At 36.0% G+C, this 16,732-nt stretch overlaps 1 protein-coding gene and 1 long non-coding RNA gene across 3 annotated transcripts in view; one reads left to right on the forward strand and one right to left on the reverse strand.

The window, feature by feature from the left end:
• Positions 1–16,732, reverse strand: part of dock8.L (dedicator of cytokinesis 8 L homeolog) — a 113,362-nt gene that overhangs the window by 49,934 nt on the left and 46,696 nt on the right. For both annotated transcript variants that reach the window (XM_018258593.2, XM_018258586.2), the window contains exons 15-19: positions 4,573–4,690; positions 3,712–3,782; positions 2,047–2,185; positions 679–780; positions 463–558 (exon numbers count right to left, since the gene is read on the reverse strand). In XM_018258593.2, the coding sequence (XP_018114082.1) occupies positions 463–558; positions 679–780; positions 2,047–2,185; positions 3,712–3,782; positions 4,573–4,690 (526 nt within the window). The remainder of the gene's footprint in view (positions 1–462; positions 559–678; positions 781–2,046; positions 2,186–3,711; positions 3,783–4,572; positions 4,691–16,732) is intronic.
• LOC121394130 lies at positions 13,677–15,903 on the forward strand. The gene is made up of 4 exons (XR_005961507.1): positions 13,677–13,768; positions 14,083–14,193; positions 14,968–15,068; positions 15,752–15,903. It is a non-coding gene; the product is annotated as an uncharacterized LOC121394130 (long non-coding RNA).

Here is a 16,732-nt window from a genome sequence, read left to right on the forward strand (position 1 = left end):
TTCCCATATATTAAAAGGAATATAATAAATACATTGTTAGTTATCTACTTTCCTCTCCTTTCCACCTCTTCTTCTGCCTACTTTTCAGCTAGCTCCTTTTATTTTATACTTTGTAATTATTTTTTAAATAAATATACCACTTATTTAAAAAGCGAGGCATCCCCAAACAGAGAAGATTCTACAAACAGGTTCCTTGCTAAGTAGTTTTAGCACACTTTTTGCTTTGATCTTTTTTTATTTTGCTGGGTCTGTTTAGAAAATCTGATCTCCTGTTGTCTATTATTGGCATGTGTATTATACATAGGAAGACCAAGGAGGAGGCCTCAGCTCCTTCTCACTTCTATTCTTATGTTTCAGATCAATGGCCAATAAGTGATTCTCAATTCTCTAAGGGCATCCATTTGGAATGTCCAATCCAAATAGTAAAGAGTAAAACCCAATCAGAAATCAGAAGTGACTTACCTGAGTATGCACAGATGACACAGCCTGGACCTCTAAGTCAAAAACGCCTTTGTGCCCTTCTACCCATTTTATAGGTGGCGACTGCCCTGGCACTTTCTAAAAAGCAAAGAAAATAATAAATATACATATGATGCCATTTATTTCAGCTGCCACTTGTACCACAGAGAAAACAGAAAAAGACAAGCTGTATTGAAGACAATCCATCATTAGAATTACCTCTGGAGTGTGCATAGAATAATTCAGAGGCAGCTTCTCCATTGCCACAGGAAGGCAATACTGTCCTATTTGAAGGCGATCATTTGGCAACATTGGCAGCCACTGAGAAGCAAACACAAGATCAGAATAAGAAGGCTTGTTATAAGGATATTAGTTACATCACTGTAACCTACGTTTCACAAGTGTATCGTGCACCCTGCTATTTGGCTTATCACATGCATAGGCACGTAATTATGTTATCTAAAATCAACTAATTAGTAGTCTGATAAGAAAGCTGTTATTTAAAGAGTGGGTTTCAAATATAATTAAATACTCTATGTCATGACAATACGGTTTTTATAATTATGCTGTATTTATTCAGGGATTACAATATAAGGTCCATAGCAGATGAAGGTTTACTAGGGTCAATTTAAAGTGGACCTGTCACCAAGACACAAAAATCTGTATAATAAAAGTCCTTTTCAAATTAAACATGAAATTCAATTTCTATTTTTTTATTAAAACATTCATAGCTGCTGTAAGCTCATTTAAAAATCTCTGCTGTCAATCAAATATTGTCTGCCCATCCTCTATGCCAATGGCATAGAGGCGGGGCAGACAATTACTTTCACTTTCCATTCAGCACTTACTAGATGTCACAGCTCTCCACACATTCCCCCGTTCTCTTAACCATTTAATTGTGTAGCCAGGGCATGGAAATGGACATTGGGTCCCCCATTCTGGTGCACAAACAAGATTCTGAGATGACACAAGGCTTGCCTTAATAACAGTGTGCACAAAATGGCTGCTGCCTGCTTGCTATAATTTTGAAATCCCAGACTGAAGGAAACAAGATTCAAATAATTTATATAGTGTAATTAAAGTTCATTTTGCTTGACTAATGTGATAAAATAGGATTTTGAATAATTTCTTTGGGTGACGGGTCCCCTTTAATCACGAGCATTACATGCATGTTTTGTTTGTTTGGACAAACAATAATAATGGGAATAATGGGAGAACATACAAAATCCATACAGACTGCCTCCACCTCACTTGTGAATTAAAGTTCTCCCACCTGGCAAAAAATGGGCGGCAGGTGGGTGACCAATTGGGGCTGGGGGGGGGGTTTAGCGTGCATGCATGTGGCTGAGGGTAATTTGAAACAAAGCACCACCCTCAGGATACAGGATCTTAGGTATGGTACAGCAGCAATTAAAAAATATTTCTACATCTCTTTAAAACTGTAAGCTTAGTCAGTAACTTCAATATTCAATATAAAAGTTTGAAGAACAAAAAAAGAGGGGAAACAATGACATTTAGCTCTTAATATTTTATTAAATAAAGGGGAACAAAGATAAAGGTTATACATAAGGCAAATGCACAACTTACAGAATATCCCAGCAGTGTTTCAACAGATGCTCCTTGTTTAGGTTGACAGCTTATATGGTAAAATGTAAATAGTAAGTGATGTTTGTTTGTGAGTTTAGCAGGCAGTTTAATTTTTACTTCTTCATAAAAATCTGGAGTTCTAAAAAGACACAGAAACAGAATGCATGTTAACACATTAAATGTTGATGTCCAAATATAATTCCCTAATAGCAGAACAATGTAATGTTTAATATATAGTGAATAAAGTACCCCCTCTTGTAAATTATAAGGATATAATACACAAAAGCCATGAATATCTTGTAAATTATATCCTCATAAACGGTGAGTTCTGATGTCATCAGTTATAAACGGTGAGTTCTGATGTCATTTCAGTCACATGACTCATTGAAATTTGTGTATTATAATAAATAAAGTACCCCCAGTTGTAAAATATGAGGATATTAGAAGTTACCTCTGAGTTCCATGACCTGTATGAAAACACTCGGCCTTCAGCCTTGTATTTTTATATGGTCATGAAACTCCTCGGTAACTTAAGAGGGGGTACTTTATTCACTATATTATAAGTTACCGAGGAGTTTCATGACCATATAAAAACACGAGGCCGAACGCCGAGTGTTTTTATACAGGTCATGGAACTCCGAGGTAACTTCTAATATCCTCATATTTTGCAACTGTGGGTACTTTATTTATTATAATACACACGTTTCAGTGAGTCATGTGACAGAAATGACATCAGAACTCACCGTTTATAACTAATGACATGAGGGGGCAGATTTACATAGGGTCGAATATTGAGGGTAAATTAACCCTCGATATTCGACTGCCGAATGTAAATCCTTCGACTTCGAATATTGAATTTGAAGGATTTACCGCAAATAGTTCGAACGAAAAATCGTTTCGATCGAACGATTAAATCCTTTGAATCGTTTGATTCGAAGGATTTTAATCCATCAATCAAACGATTTTCTTCGACAAAAAAAACATTAGAAAGCCTTCCGAAATTTGAAGTTTTTTTTAATTCTATTCCTTCACTCGAGCTAAGTAAATGGGCCCCCAGAACTCACCGTTTATAAGGATATAATTTACAGAATATTCATGGCTTTTGTGTATTATATTTCAATACACAGCACTAGATATTGATATTGATATAGATTTTCACGAAACAGATTTTCGAAACTATAACTATGCATTTAAATATGTTAAAACAAAAACATTACTTGAGGTATTAGAAAATAGCAGTTATAGGACCAGGACAATGTGAGTGCCTAGAATGTCTCTTGTAGCCAGTTCCAGTACTACTGCAGTTAGGTGTGTGGACTAGGAGCCATAGGCTACTTTCACGGTAGGCCCCTTTACTGGTACGTTTTGGGGTACTTTTGGACCCAACGCAGACCCACCCTCGAGCTTGACGGTGAACTGGAATGGTACTCCTGGACAAAATATATGCCATCCCTGTTATCTCAACATTAGCCACTTCATTGGCCAATACCCCATTGTGAATTATCCCCCCCCTCCAATATAGAAAACAGCATTTATTGAAATCCTTTTCTTGTTATAACATAATGAGAAATGCAATGCCTGTTGAAAGTTGTGCCTTCTACAAATGTACTTGCAATACCAATAGACAAGGTGTAATACCTCTAATTAGCAATGATTCAGACCTACTTGTTGTGGTATGTAACAGCTGTGGTGATTTCTGACAAAAATTCTGGACCACTCGACTTTCCAAATATGACCTATGTTTACACAAAGATAAAGAAAACGATTATGGTCCAAATAAAAAGTGCATTCAATAAGAAAAAAATGTATGAAATTGTTAAAAAAGCAGAACTTTGTATAACAACACAACATGGATTGGGTTATGTCTCTGAAATTTAAAAGACAAAAAGCCCCATAAATTCACATAATTATAAAAAATAATCAAGTACAAATAAGCAGCCTTCATTGGTACACATGGCAAACCAATCTTTCCACTGTATTGAATTCTATGCAAGTTGTGCCAGGTGAAATAGATACAGGTATAGGAGCTATTTTTTGGAATGCATTGGAACTGAAATTTTCTGGATAAGGGTTCTTTCCATAAGGCTGCTAAAATAATAAAATAAATAATAAATGGTTTTTTTGCCATTAATACGGATTCACACAGCTTAGTTAGACTCAAGCACAAGGTAATGGTTTATTATTACAGATATTAAGCAAATCATTTGTAAAAAATGTATTTGAATAATTTGATTAACATGGACTCTATGGAAGATGGCCTTCCTGTAATTCAGAGCTTTCTGGTTAATGGGTGTCTGGATAACAATGTGCATATGTATTTTTAAAGAGTCATGTGGATTCTGAATTTCTAGAATGTATACCAGTGGTGAGTAGGGTTTAACCCCCCCCCTTTGCAATCCAAAACATAGCCAGGGCCCCTCTTTAGGTTGTAAAAAGGTTACATATAAAAGACACAAGGAAGACAGTGCCTTGGAAATCGGAAAGGAAAGAAAGAATAACGAAAGAAAGTTAACTTCTCTTTATTACAGGCATTGCGTTTTTAGCATCTTCTCCACTCATAAACTGGATTTTAATAGCAATGTTCCTTCCAGATGACAGCCGGTTTGCAAAGTTTAGCCTTTGTGGGTAGACATACAGAATATTCCTGAAATAAAAAAAACACAAAAATGTTTTTTTACTGGTAAACAATTTTATTCATATAAATACATTCTTTAGAAACTAATACAAATAAGAATGTAATAGGTCTGTTTATGAATATGGGGAAATAATACATTTTTCGGGTTAAAATAATACTCACATTTAAATTTTTCGAGATTTATTATACTCTGACCCTGGAAATAGCTCAAATCTGAAAATACACCATCTAAAACCTGTTGAGGTCATGTAGGAGTCAATGGCAGAGGTCCCTTGAACAATTTGAAGATGTTCATAGCCTGCATGATGTTCTGCATGAGTTTTTTTGGAGGGTTTTGCCCAAAAACTCGATCAATTCTACCAATTTTTTTTTCACCGAAAACTCTTATCAATTCAAGTTTTTGGGTTGTTAATCCCAGACTCACTGATTCAAGTTTTTTTTCCAGTTGAGTTTTTTCATAAATAAGAAACCAATCGAGTTGTGAGTTCATTTAAGGTATAAAAAACTAAAACATTTGACCTTTGATAAATAACTCCCTTAAATTACTTATTAATGGGTTATAACTTTTAGTTGAGCACTTTAAAGCTCTTTGCTGCAAACTCGTATTATTATTATTAATGTATTGCATTCAATTAAAAACTGGGTTAAATGGGAGACTTTACCCCTAGAAATGCCATTAATTTCTTCTCTATGGATGTATTTTTACTTCTACAGCAAGTTGGGCCAGCCAAGGCAAATGGTGGGGCATACTACAAGAAATATTTTATAAGCAACACTCACTAGCTTTCCAGGAAAAAATTCATTGCTGTCCTACTGTTTGTCCAGAGCAAGACACTGAAGACTCCCCAGAGATACTTGATGATGCAGCCAAATGCTACCTATCCCCCGCAGCCAAACAAAGAGTTAAGGTAACCAGTGCCTCCTTACTGCAGCTAAAGGTGTTCATACCTTGAGGTGGGCAATATCGGGCTGATCTGATCGTGGGCCCTAGGGGCCAACAATTGGATCCTAACGATGGCTAACCGGCAGTCGGATCGCGGGACCGCATCAACGAACAGATGAGGCTGTGATCTGATGGGATTTTTAGTCCCGTCCAATCGACATCTGGCCGACACCTATCTAAATCTTCTGTTGCAATTTTCACACTTTTGATTCTTTGATTAGATCAGAGAAAGCCACTATGGGACTCTGTGTCATCTGTGTAGTCCTGATCCAAAACTACAAACAAAGCATTGTCCATCGAGCAGCATAGAAGATCTGTTGGCTTCACTCACAACTCAGTTAGTTAGGCATTTGTGTTGGAAATGGGTTTTTTGAGCATCCAAAAAAAACTTTATAAATCATTCTAAAGGAAAGTACATACAACTCACATAAAAAGATATTAGATTACCTGCAAGAAACTGCTAACTAAAAAGGAAGGCCAGCTATGATATCCTTTCCCAAATCAGTGTTCTGCAGTCCTTGTGTTTTATTTAGAGCCAGTGTGATGCAACATTTTCTAAGGCCGAAAAATGAACAACATGTTTTATTGTATCTGGATCTGGAGGTCACTGCTAGATATCATTTTAACCCCAACATGGGGATTTATTTTCATGCCAAGAAGAGGAAGGTTCACGGCTCTTTGGAATTATATTATGCTTCTCTAATTGACGCGATGCAGACTGAACTTAGCCTTTCTCACAAAAATGTTTTTAAAAAGGAGCTGAATGTTAGATTTGTTTTTCTATTGTATTATTATAGAAATCACTGAATGAATGATAGTGGATACACTATGCTTGCTAGTGGATACACCAATAGGGAAGGGATCTTATCCAACAGATATATAGACACTCATATATACAGTAGCTATATCTTGAATTTAGGTGATCCCTATACATACCCCAGTATACCCCTCCTCTGTTAATTACAATATGAACTTTGAGAGTGTCAAATTTTGGAAAGTACAGGTGAACACAGAACTACAGTGGTTCTAGCAAAGAATTTGGAACAGTGGTGCAGTGGTTAGCAGTTTTGTCTCGCAGTGCTGGGGTCCTGGGTTATGTTTGACTAGAACACTATCTGCATGGGTTTTGTATAATAACCCCAGGTGTTTTGGGGTAGTTTCTTCTCATAATATAAAACTATACAGTTATATTAAAGGGGTTGTTCACCTTCAAACAACTAGTTGTTATCAGATAGATCACCAGAAATAACGACTTTTTCCAATGACTTTCTATTTTCTATGTGTCACGGTTTTTCTAATATTGAAGTATAAAGTGTCATTTCTCTCCTTCTGAAGCAGCTCTGGGAGGGGGGGTCGCCGATCCTGTAAACTGTTCTAAATTGATACATTTAGTTGATACATTTCTTATCTTTGTCCCTGCTGAGCAGAATCTCAGGGTTTCATTACAGGCAGCTGTTAGAATTGATACAATTGTTGCTAATACTCCAGAGATGCTGCTGAGAAATGTATCAACTAAATGTTGCAAAATTGTAACAGTTCAGAATCTGCACCTGGATTACTGAGCTGTCAGACAGACTCAAACACCAGAGACAGGAACATTCAACTTTAAACTTAGATTTTGGAAAAAACTTAAAAAATAAATAGTGGAAAGTAATTGGAAAAAGTCATTATTTCTAGGGAACAATCTAAAAACAACTAAATTGAAAAAGGTGTTTGGAAGGTGAACAACCCCTTTAATTGGATCCAGATTAATACAACAACTACCTAGTAGGTATGTATGTGAATTATTAACAACCACTCTAAATTGATGTGTAATATAGTGATAATATATAACTAAAGGATTACTATAAACTCCCAAGCAGAAGTTGTTTTGGAGAAGCTCCCCATAACTCTGCACACCATAGATAACTATACAGCACTTGCTCTACACTCCTATTCTACTGAACCAATAGAAAATTGCTTAATGGACGAGGGGACCCTCAGCAAAAATGCTAGGTATTAAAGGAGAAGGAAAGCTACGGAGGCATTTTATTGCCAATATATTAACCACAATAGTGCAAGCTAGAATGCTATATTTATTCTGTAGAATGTTTTACCATACCTGAGTAAAAAGCTCTAGAAACTCTCTGTTTGTTTAGGATAGGAGCTGCAGTATTAACATGGTGTGACATCACTTCCTGCCTGAGTCTCTCCCTGCTCTGGGCTCAGATTACAGTAGAAAAGGGAGGGGGGTGGGGAAGAGGAGCAAACTGAGCATGCTCTTGCCCAGGGCAATGAGGTTTAAGATGAAAACAGGAAGTCTGATACAGAAGCCCATGTGTACACAATAGAAGGAAAGAAATGCAGTGTTTCTTTTGACAGGGGACTCAGAGCAGCACTAGTTTGGGGGTTTACTGGTATATTTAGATGGACCTTTCTGATAAGGCTTACTTAGTTTTAACCTTTCCTTCTCCTTTAAAAGATGGCAAAAACCAAAAAAAGTCTGAAAATCACTGCTGTAATGCATAAGGAAAGAATATTTTTGTGCACAAAATAACATACGATCTCATTATTAAATTTGTATTTTAATAGAAAAAGTGTTTATTATATCCCTAAAAAAACAACCTGCCTTTAGTTAAATATGGATGTCATTTGACAAAAATAACACAAATGCTATGTTGAGCTTACATCATTCCAGATTCAACCAAGCTCTTAATCCTATTTCTTACAATGTGACTGCATAATTATGCAGCAGTCTCATTCAATATGCTGAACTTCAATGAAAATAATAAGGCTGTAGATTTAAAAGTATTTATGGTAGTCTTCCATGCATAGGTTTTATTCATCATTCCGAGATGTATCAGAATGTTTATGTACTCCGTTGTAAAAATTTAAAAACCCGATAAATATAACTGAGAAAAATGCAAAGGTGTTGCCATTAATTTTGTTTACGTCCGGTGAAATCTGCATGAGTCAGCTTTTCTCAGATGGTGTCTAGGAAAAGGAATATTAGTCAAATGAAATAATTACAAAACATCTGGAAATAGATCCGTTATAGATCAGTAAACACAAAGCATTTTCATAAATATTGCTTGTGCCATGTATCTGCTGCATTATTAGAGGTGGAATGCAAACAAATAAACCAAAAAGGCCACATTATTTTTTTCAGAATAGAATAGTCTTTAACCACAACCAAAAGTAGTGGCACACAAAGATCTCTAAAGTAATTTTAAATATGTTATTAAAGGTACACTAACCTTTCCAATATTTCTTCGATATTTACAGTATAAATAGGGATAATACAGGTAAATGCATGCATTATGTTATAACTCTTTAAAACAAGGAGCAAGTGTTCTGAGTCAATCTCTCACACAATGGAACGAAAAAAAATAAGACTATTTCTGAAAAAGAGTCTTAACTTTATGCTGAACACTGTAAGGTGGGCATGCATGGGCTGATAAAAGCTGCCTTTTGGACCTAGTCGGCAGTTTATTGGCACATGTAAAGTGCCACCCAAAGGGCCTGCTCAACTAACATCTGGCTAAAAATTATTCAGATCTAGTACTGCATCGCAGTTGATTTGGTCCTTATCCGGATAGCCTGCATAGCTCCAATGGGCCAAATTATTGGATCAGTCCAATACAGCTGACCTCAAGGTGGGCATATTGGTGAAAGATTTGATTATTTAGCCTCGCCAAACAAGAGATGTTTACATGAAATAAGCTAAGTAGTAAGATTGTTCCCAAAGAGTTTTAGGAGGAGACAACCAATGAAATGTACTGAGAAGCGAAAATATTTAATTTATGTTTTATATATATATATATTGAACAGAAAAAACATGCTACTATATTTTTTAAGGTTCATAATAAAGATCTAACTGAAAATGCATATAGCAATATATTGTATTATATCACAATGGTTACAACATTTTTGGGTTCAAGCACCATTTTATGGTCAGACTCCCCCTAGCTCCTAACAGAGTTAGATATATGGAAACATTTCAATATTAGTCATCCCACTGAAATTCCAAGAATATTAAGGACAGCATATCAATGTTCCACCAAATCTAATCCTAACTGACCTCAAGGCTGTGCGCCAAGGAATATTTATGTAATTCTACGCGCCAGACTAATGGCCTTCCGGCTGCTCCCCAATATACTGTTCTTAGCCCTAGGGGCAGTCACATAGTTGGGGAAAAACTTGTTTACTGTTACACACCATAGGCCTTGTGACAAAATCTAAGCAATTTAATAAACCTTAGTCTAACATAAAGCAAGTATGTTCTATTCAAAGTTACAATTAATATTTTGCACCAACACAAAGTTATATATGATAGTCTATGATAGTCTATGATAGTACCACGGATGGTCTCCTTGACATGTCTTGAACAGCTATGTCTACCTATTTAACACTGATTGTAAACTATAGGTCAAAAGTAAAAGTTGCCTGTCCAACATCTCACTGGGAAACCAAGGGTATTATTACAATGTTGATCTTTTCTGCCACTATAACAGCCTCTACTCTTTGAAGGCTTTCCACTAGATGTTGGAACATTGCTGTTGGCATTTACTTTCATTTGGCCACAAGAGCATTAATGAAACTAGTCTCTAGTACAATACATAAAAATAAACCAAACTTCACACTTTTGGGAAGTTGTGTTTCCCTGGAATTCACCCACACTTGCCTTTCAAACTGGTCCAGTACAATATTAAATAGAAGAATAGTAACTTGGTGCTCTTTATTCGTAAGTTCAGATGGTGAAGCAACATTCATTAATTCAGATACAGTAACACCTTCTCACTGCTCCAGTGGCCAATGTTGGTGACCATTAAATCATTCCAGCTGACACTTGGCATTACATTCGGTGACATTAGGCTACTGTGCATGGCAGCTCACCAATATAAAAAACACACTCCTCCAAACCTAAACAATATACTGATCCAATTCGGAAAAGTGAGTAACTTCAGAATCAACCAAAATAAATCACATACCCTCAACATTTCAATACCAAGGCAGACAATCCAAGGGATGTCTCAGAATTTCCTATACAAATGGGCCTCAAACAACATCACATATCTAGGCCTCGTCATGTCAAAAGACTACAACACATGGGGCGAATTGAATTGTGCAAGTTTATATAAAAAATGGAATCGGATCTGAGAAGATTGAGATCTACCACACTCTCCTGGTTTGGACGCATGAATGTAGTGAATATGAACATACTTCCTAGATTGTTATATCTATTCCAGGCCCTCCTGGTTAAATACCTGAACAATTGACTGAACAAATTTCAAGCAGCAATCACCAGATTCATCTGGCTAGACAAACAGCCTAGACTACGTGAATGAATATTGACTAGACCCAAGACTCTAGGCTGCACATCACTACCAGACATCCAATATCATAAAGCAGCAATACTAAATAGGATAATAGATTGGTCACACCACCTCAACAACAAACTATGGATGGAAATAGAACAGCAGGGGACATCAACCCACCTCCTACATCTTCCATGGATCAATAAGAACCAGAGGTGACTCCTAATCAAAAGACACCTCCTGCTACACCACACAATGGAAACATGGGACAACCTCCAACGAACATCAGACATAATAAGCTCACCCTCTACTCTGATACCAATCACGAATAACCCAGACTTTCCACCAGCTTTAAACAGAGAAGACTACAAAACATGGCTCATAGATGACCAACTACAAATAATATATCGCATGAATAAAGGCACCATGGTCACCAGAGAGAAATTGGAGTATCAACGTACCTTCACCCCACTTATGCATCTCCAATATAGCCAACTTAAACATATCTACATTACACAAGGAGGAGACCGTGCCTTCGGCCGAAAGTTGACAACAGCATAACACCACAGAGGCATACCCTCTCCGCAATATATAAGGCTTTAGCAGCCCCCCCCCAAAAAAACATTAGAACTATCATCAAAGCATGGTCTAAAGACCTGAACATGATCCTTACAGAAGAAGAAGCCACCGATATGGTTCGCACCCTAACACACAGCTCCAGATATAGCAGGCTTCAAGAGCTAAATTACAAAATACTTACTAAATGGTACTACACGCCTTCTAGGCTCAATAAAATATACCCTAAAACAACGAGTCTGTGCTGGAGATGTGGAAATGAAGAAGGCACCTTGCTTCACATATTTTGGACATGTCCTATGATTAAGACATACAGGGATTCAGTCCTCTGCTTATGCCAACATATTGCTGGAGAGAGAAATCTAAATTACCCCCCTTACACCCTGCTATTGCATATGCCCACAGAAGATAAGCTTCAATAAAATAATTCTGCCCTCCCGCATCTGTTAAACGCCGCTAAATTATTAATCCCCACATACTGGAAAAAACAAAAGACACCAACAACCCGAGAGTGGCTACTAAAGGTAGAAGAGATCCAACAATTCGAGGAGATCAACACACACTGATAAACAGATCAGAGATTACACAGCCCAATGGTTCACTTTTCAAGGGAGAACAAGAATATAAACAATTGATGGCATACTACAACAAGAGCATATCAAAAGAAGAAATTCTGCACCCCCTACCTAACCCTACACACAGCTACACACCAAGGCCCATAGTCTCTCAGGGATAATTAGCCAATGAAAATAGACATACAAATGTTCTATATGCTGAAAATGTTCAATGCCATGTAACTTGTTTCATTTGGTGAACATGCATGACTGTAAACCCCTGTTCATAAATGTAATTTCAATAAAAGATACTTAAAAGAAAAAACACACTCCTGACAAATACTTATTGTGTTTAGAAATGGCCTTCTAATGAGAACATGGAATTACATATTTTATATATACTGTATGTGTATACTCAAGGAAGTTATAGTTGGAGAAAATACTTATTTTTTCAAAGGCATGATTAGTTGTCATATGAGCCAAGTATCAGTAGATGTACTCAAAAACACAGTATATATTAAGGGGGTTATTAATCAAAATCCGAATGTATGTCATTATTTTCTGAAATATACTCCGACCAAATCTGCATGGGTTATTTCCCCTTAATTATCAATACATTTTTCAGAAAAATTTCCAGTGCGGGAAAATACTCTAAAAATTGTGAAAATACTCTAAAACTCGGACTTTAATGACTAACCCTCAAAGAGTAATATCTAACTGCCTATTGTCAGTAGTGGTGACTACGTAATGTCCATTTCTCCATAGATCTAAAATTTAAAATACAAAAACAACACACATTGCTTTTTTAAATTGGAATGAAAGTATACCAAAATTTAAAACATTTATGGCGATTGTAGACATCCATCGAGTTTTTAAAACTACCACAAAACAATTAACACATTAAATGCAATACTACTAATTCCCCCAAGTGGCAAGCAGTAATATGTACTAATTGAAATGTACTACTCTGAACTATGATTATGTTTTTATTTTGTAGATGAAAGAGATGCTTTCGGTGAGGCTGATTTGCTCCAAAAGTGGCATAAAAGTTTCAGGATCTAAAGATGCTTTAGCAAGCAAAGAGTTACCCTGTGGAATTTAGAAGGGAGAAAAAAAAACTGATTCTGGTATTTTGTCTCTCTTCCTGTCACTGAGTCTTATTGGAAAACCCCCTGCTCCTGTACCTAGAGGGTCCAACTCTCCAGACTCTCTTGTGTTTCAGAAAGTTTCAGGGATGACAATGGGAGGCTGCTGCACATTCATTCTGCTTTATTCTCTGCACTTTCTAAGTATAGCCTCCCAGGGCATTCATATACTACAAGGCTCACAACTGCCTTATCATGGAGAGGAAGTCGGTTTGCTCTCAGAAAGTCTTCTTCAGTTTGGTTCCATGTTCAACAAAGAAGTAAACTACACAAAGGAAAGTCTTAAGAGTATTTTTGAACAGCTGGATGTTTTCAATATGTCTCTAGTAAAAATGTTGAGGCAGGTGATCCAGATAAGTAAAGCTGGAGAGAATCTTACTATAAAAGCAAAAAGCCACATCAGCAATGACACTATGCCCCAGCTTGTTGCTAAATTGAGTGAAGAGCTTGTCAGAGTGCAGATACACGGAGCATCTTTGGAGAACAAGATCAAGCCGTTGGAAAGAAGAATGCGAAAGGCTGAGAATATAAGAAAAAAGAGTAATTCCCTGTCCAGCACTGCTGAGATTTTGGTTTGTGTTATTTTCTTTAAATTTCCCTTTGTTTTAGCAAATACAAATCCCTTTGATTTTGAGTGCTGTTAAAGAATGAAACATTATTGTTTATGATTGATTTATGCCAAATGTTGTTTTGTCAAACAAAATTGTCATTCTGTACTTGTCATTTAAAAGTTTATGGTATTGTCTGCATTATAGGCTATAAAGCACTATGTAGAAAAATCATCTTAATTCTTAATACTAAACACAATGAGTGTCATTGCATTATTTTAACAAAAAATACAATTGTTTGGTGTTTTCAGCAAAAGTTAATTCCCCACCCCTTACAGTCTTTCCTTAAAAGGCAACATATCCGAATAGAGGCACTTATGGCAGTTGTGGACATCCATCAAAAGCGGATCAATACCCAAGAAGCAAAAATTCAAAGATTATTGATTAAGGTATGTAAAATTCTAGCATTTCAAAATTTAGGATGCATACTTTAGTTAATCCCTGGGAGTGGTAGAGTAGCTAGTAAGCTCCTGACTGCACGCTAGCACAATGTACTTGAAAAAAATTGTGGGTGGTTAAATATAACAGCCTGATTATGTTATGAGTTGCAATATTGTTATTGAGTCCTGTACCAAAAACTCCTTTTTTCGTACTGAAAGAAAACTTAATTTTACGCAACTTTTCAATATACATTAATGATACATTTCAATGGTTTTAAAGTTATTTGTAAATATAATTGAGCTGAAAGCAGTATTATCCCTTCCCTATCTAGCTCTCTTGAAACAATATAATAAATGCAGCAAATGCCAGTTCTCTGGTCTGTTAATCAGCTGCCTTCTGCTACATTGTTTCAGGAGTCAGAGCCAGTGGTGCAGAGAATATAAACTGACAGACACATGCTGCTTTTAACAGCAATATAATTTAGAAAAAGCTTTAAAAACACATATACTGAAAGTTGCTTAGAATTCCATATGCAAAAACAGTTTTTTGTGGGGGGTGGGGGGCTTTGAAAGATCAACATTAGCATATAGGAGTAATATGCTCAAAACATCCCTCCAGATGTTGTTGCATCCAAAGTCTGTCAGCAATTTCAGTGAGTTGTAGTTCAACAGGTACCAGAGCCAATAGCTTATTAAGTAAAATGTATTTTTAAACAATTACAAACATTACTAGGATTACAACAGTAGTTAATGGTAATCCTAATCTTTTTCTTATTCATACAGACTGGATCAATAAAAAAGAAAAGTAAAGAAAATACTATTGAAAGGCCAGCAGATAAAACTGGATTATAAACTGTAGTCCTGTCATAAAACCAACAAATATTGTGAGTATTCTAAAATAAAAGAATTGTCAATCCTTCTCCCCTACATTACCGGTGAACTTCAATTGCCAGTATCAATCAATCTTCCCACAGTCGTTTTTCATTGTGTTTAATATGCTCCACCACATAGCAATGCATGGGCTAACTGACAGAACAGAATTTAATCTTCTTTGTTTGGTATTGTGCACTGCATAAGATCTATTTAAAGTCAGTTAGCAGATGGATACAGAGTCTATTACTAAAAATGGTATGCTTAAAAATATGAAATGAATTTCAGTAAACCCCAAAATAAATGAATGTGAACATTAATTTTCTTTCTGAGATATTTGCATCTTTAGACTTTTTAATACCGGGCTGTCTCAGTTTAAATTTAGCAAACTTATGGTTCAATGAAAGACAGTTTAAAGATAGGGTTGCTTTCAAAGAGAGCAGTTGAGCTGAAGTCTTCCTAGCAATACAAAACTCAAACTGCTAATAGCTTAGAAACGGTAAAAATATATTTTAAATACATATAGCAAAGCTTTTGGGTACAGGTCATGAATATGTATTGTCTAAAGCCTCACTGAATACAACAAACAAGTGTGGTTTTGTTTAGACAGCTGAATTTGTTTTTTTAATAAACATGAATAAAGTGCAATGATTCCTGCTACATTCAAGAAACTTGTTTTTTTTTCTCTTGCTCACAGGAAATCCTGCAGAACAGTCAGCAAACAGCTGCATTTGCCTTTTTCATGGACTTTCCTGCTTGTCTCTCCCTAAACATACATGTATGCATAGATATCAATTTATCCTAGTTTTTATGTGCACTTATTTGCATATGTTCTTTTCTTGCTTAAAGTGATACTGACACTAAAAAATGAATTTTAGCATATGAATGTACATTAAATGTTACCTATAGGTCATGGTGATTATTTTTTGCTGAGTGGTTTGTTTTTGTATATAATTGTTAGTTGAAGTTCCTAAGCCTGACTCTCTGACAACCTGACTGTCCCATCTCAGCCTGTTAGTTACAGTTTCTAATGCTAACGGACTCCTGCTGCACAAATATGGCAGCCCCCTCATACAGGAACATGGGGGATCAGACAGGTAATGTAAAAGCATCATGCAAATACTTTATGGCAAAGTTAGAAGTAGCTTGCAAAGCCAATATTATAATAGATGTAAAAAAAAGTTTAATTTCAGGTGTCAGTATCTCTTTAAACATCAACTCCCTGATACCTCACCTTCCTATTTTCTGCACTAATCTTTTCTGCTCCATCAATGCTTACAATTACTGTTGTACATTTAAGAATGAAGAACTTTGTCATGTGGTTATGAAACTGATGTAGAACTAAAAGAACTGAATGAACGTTACACTCCACTGCATGTAAAAAATATATTGTTATCTGTCATTTTTGTGACTTGAAATTTTATGTATCAGACAAAACTTGGTAAATGGCTTAGATTCTTCTATATTTAGGGTACCAGGAACATTTTTGTAACACTGTTACTGTCTAGAATTCAAATAAAAGGTTTAGGAGAGTTCTTTGTAAATGATCCCAAGCAAGGTTGTTCCCATGAAGTGATTTTGCCATAATCAGAGCACAGCTCTTAGTGCATTTATGACAGGAATATATATTCTTTAACCTATAAATGTGTCTCTTTTAGTGTAATGCATTCAACTGCTC

The sequence above is a fragment of the Xenopus laevis genome, chromosome 1L (genome assembly GCF_017654675.1).
Source record: "Xenopus laevis strain J_2021 chromosome 1L, Xenopus_laevis_v10.1, whole genome shotgun sequence".
NCBI lineage: Eukaryota > Metazoa > Chordata > Amphibia > Anura > Pipidae > Xenopus > Xenopus laevis.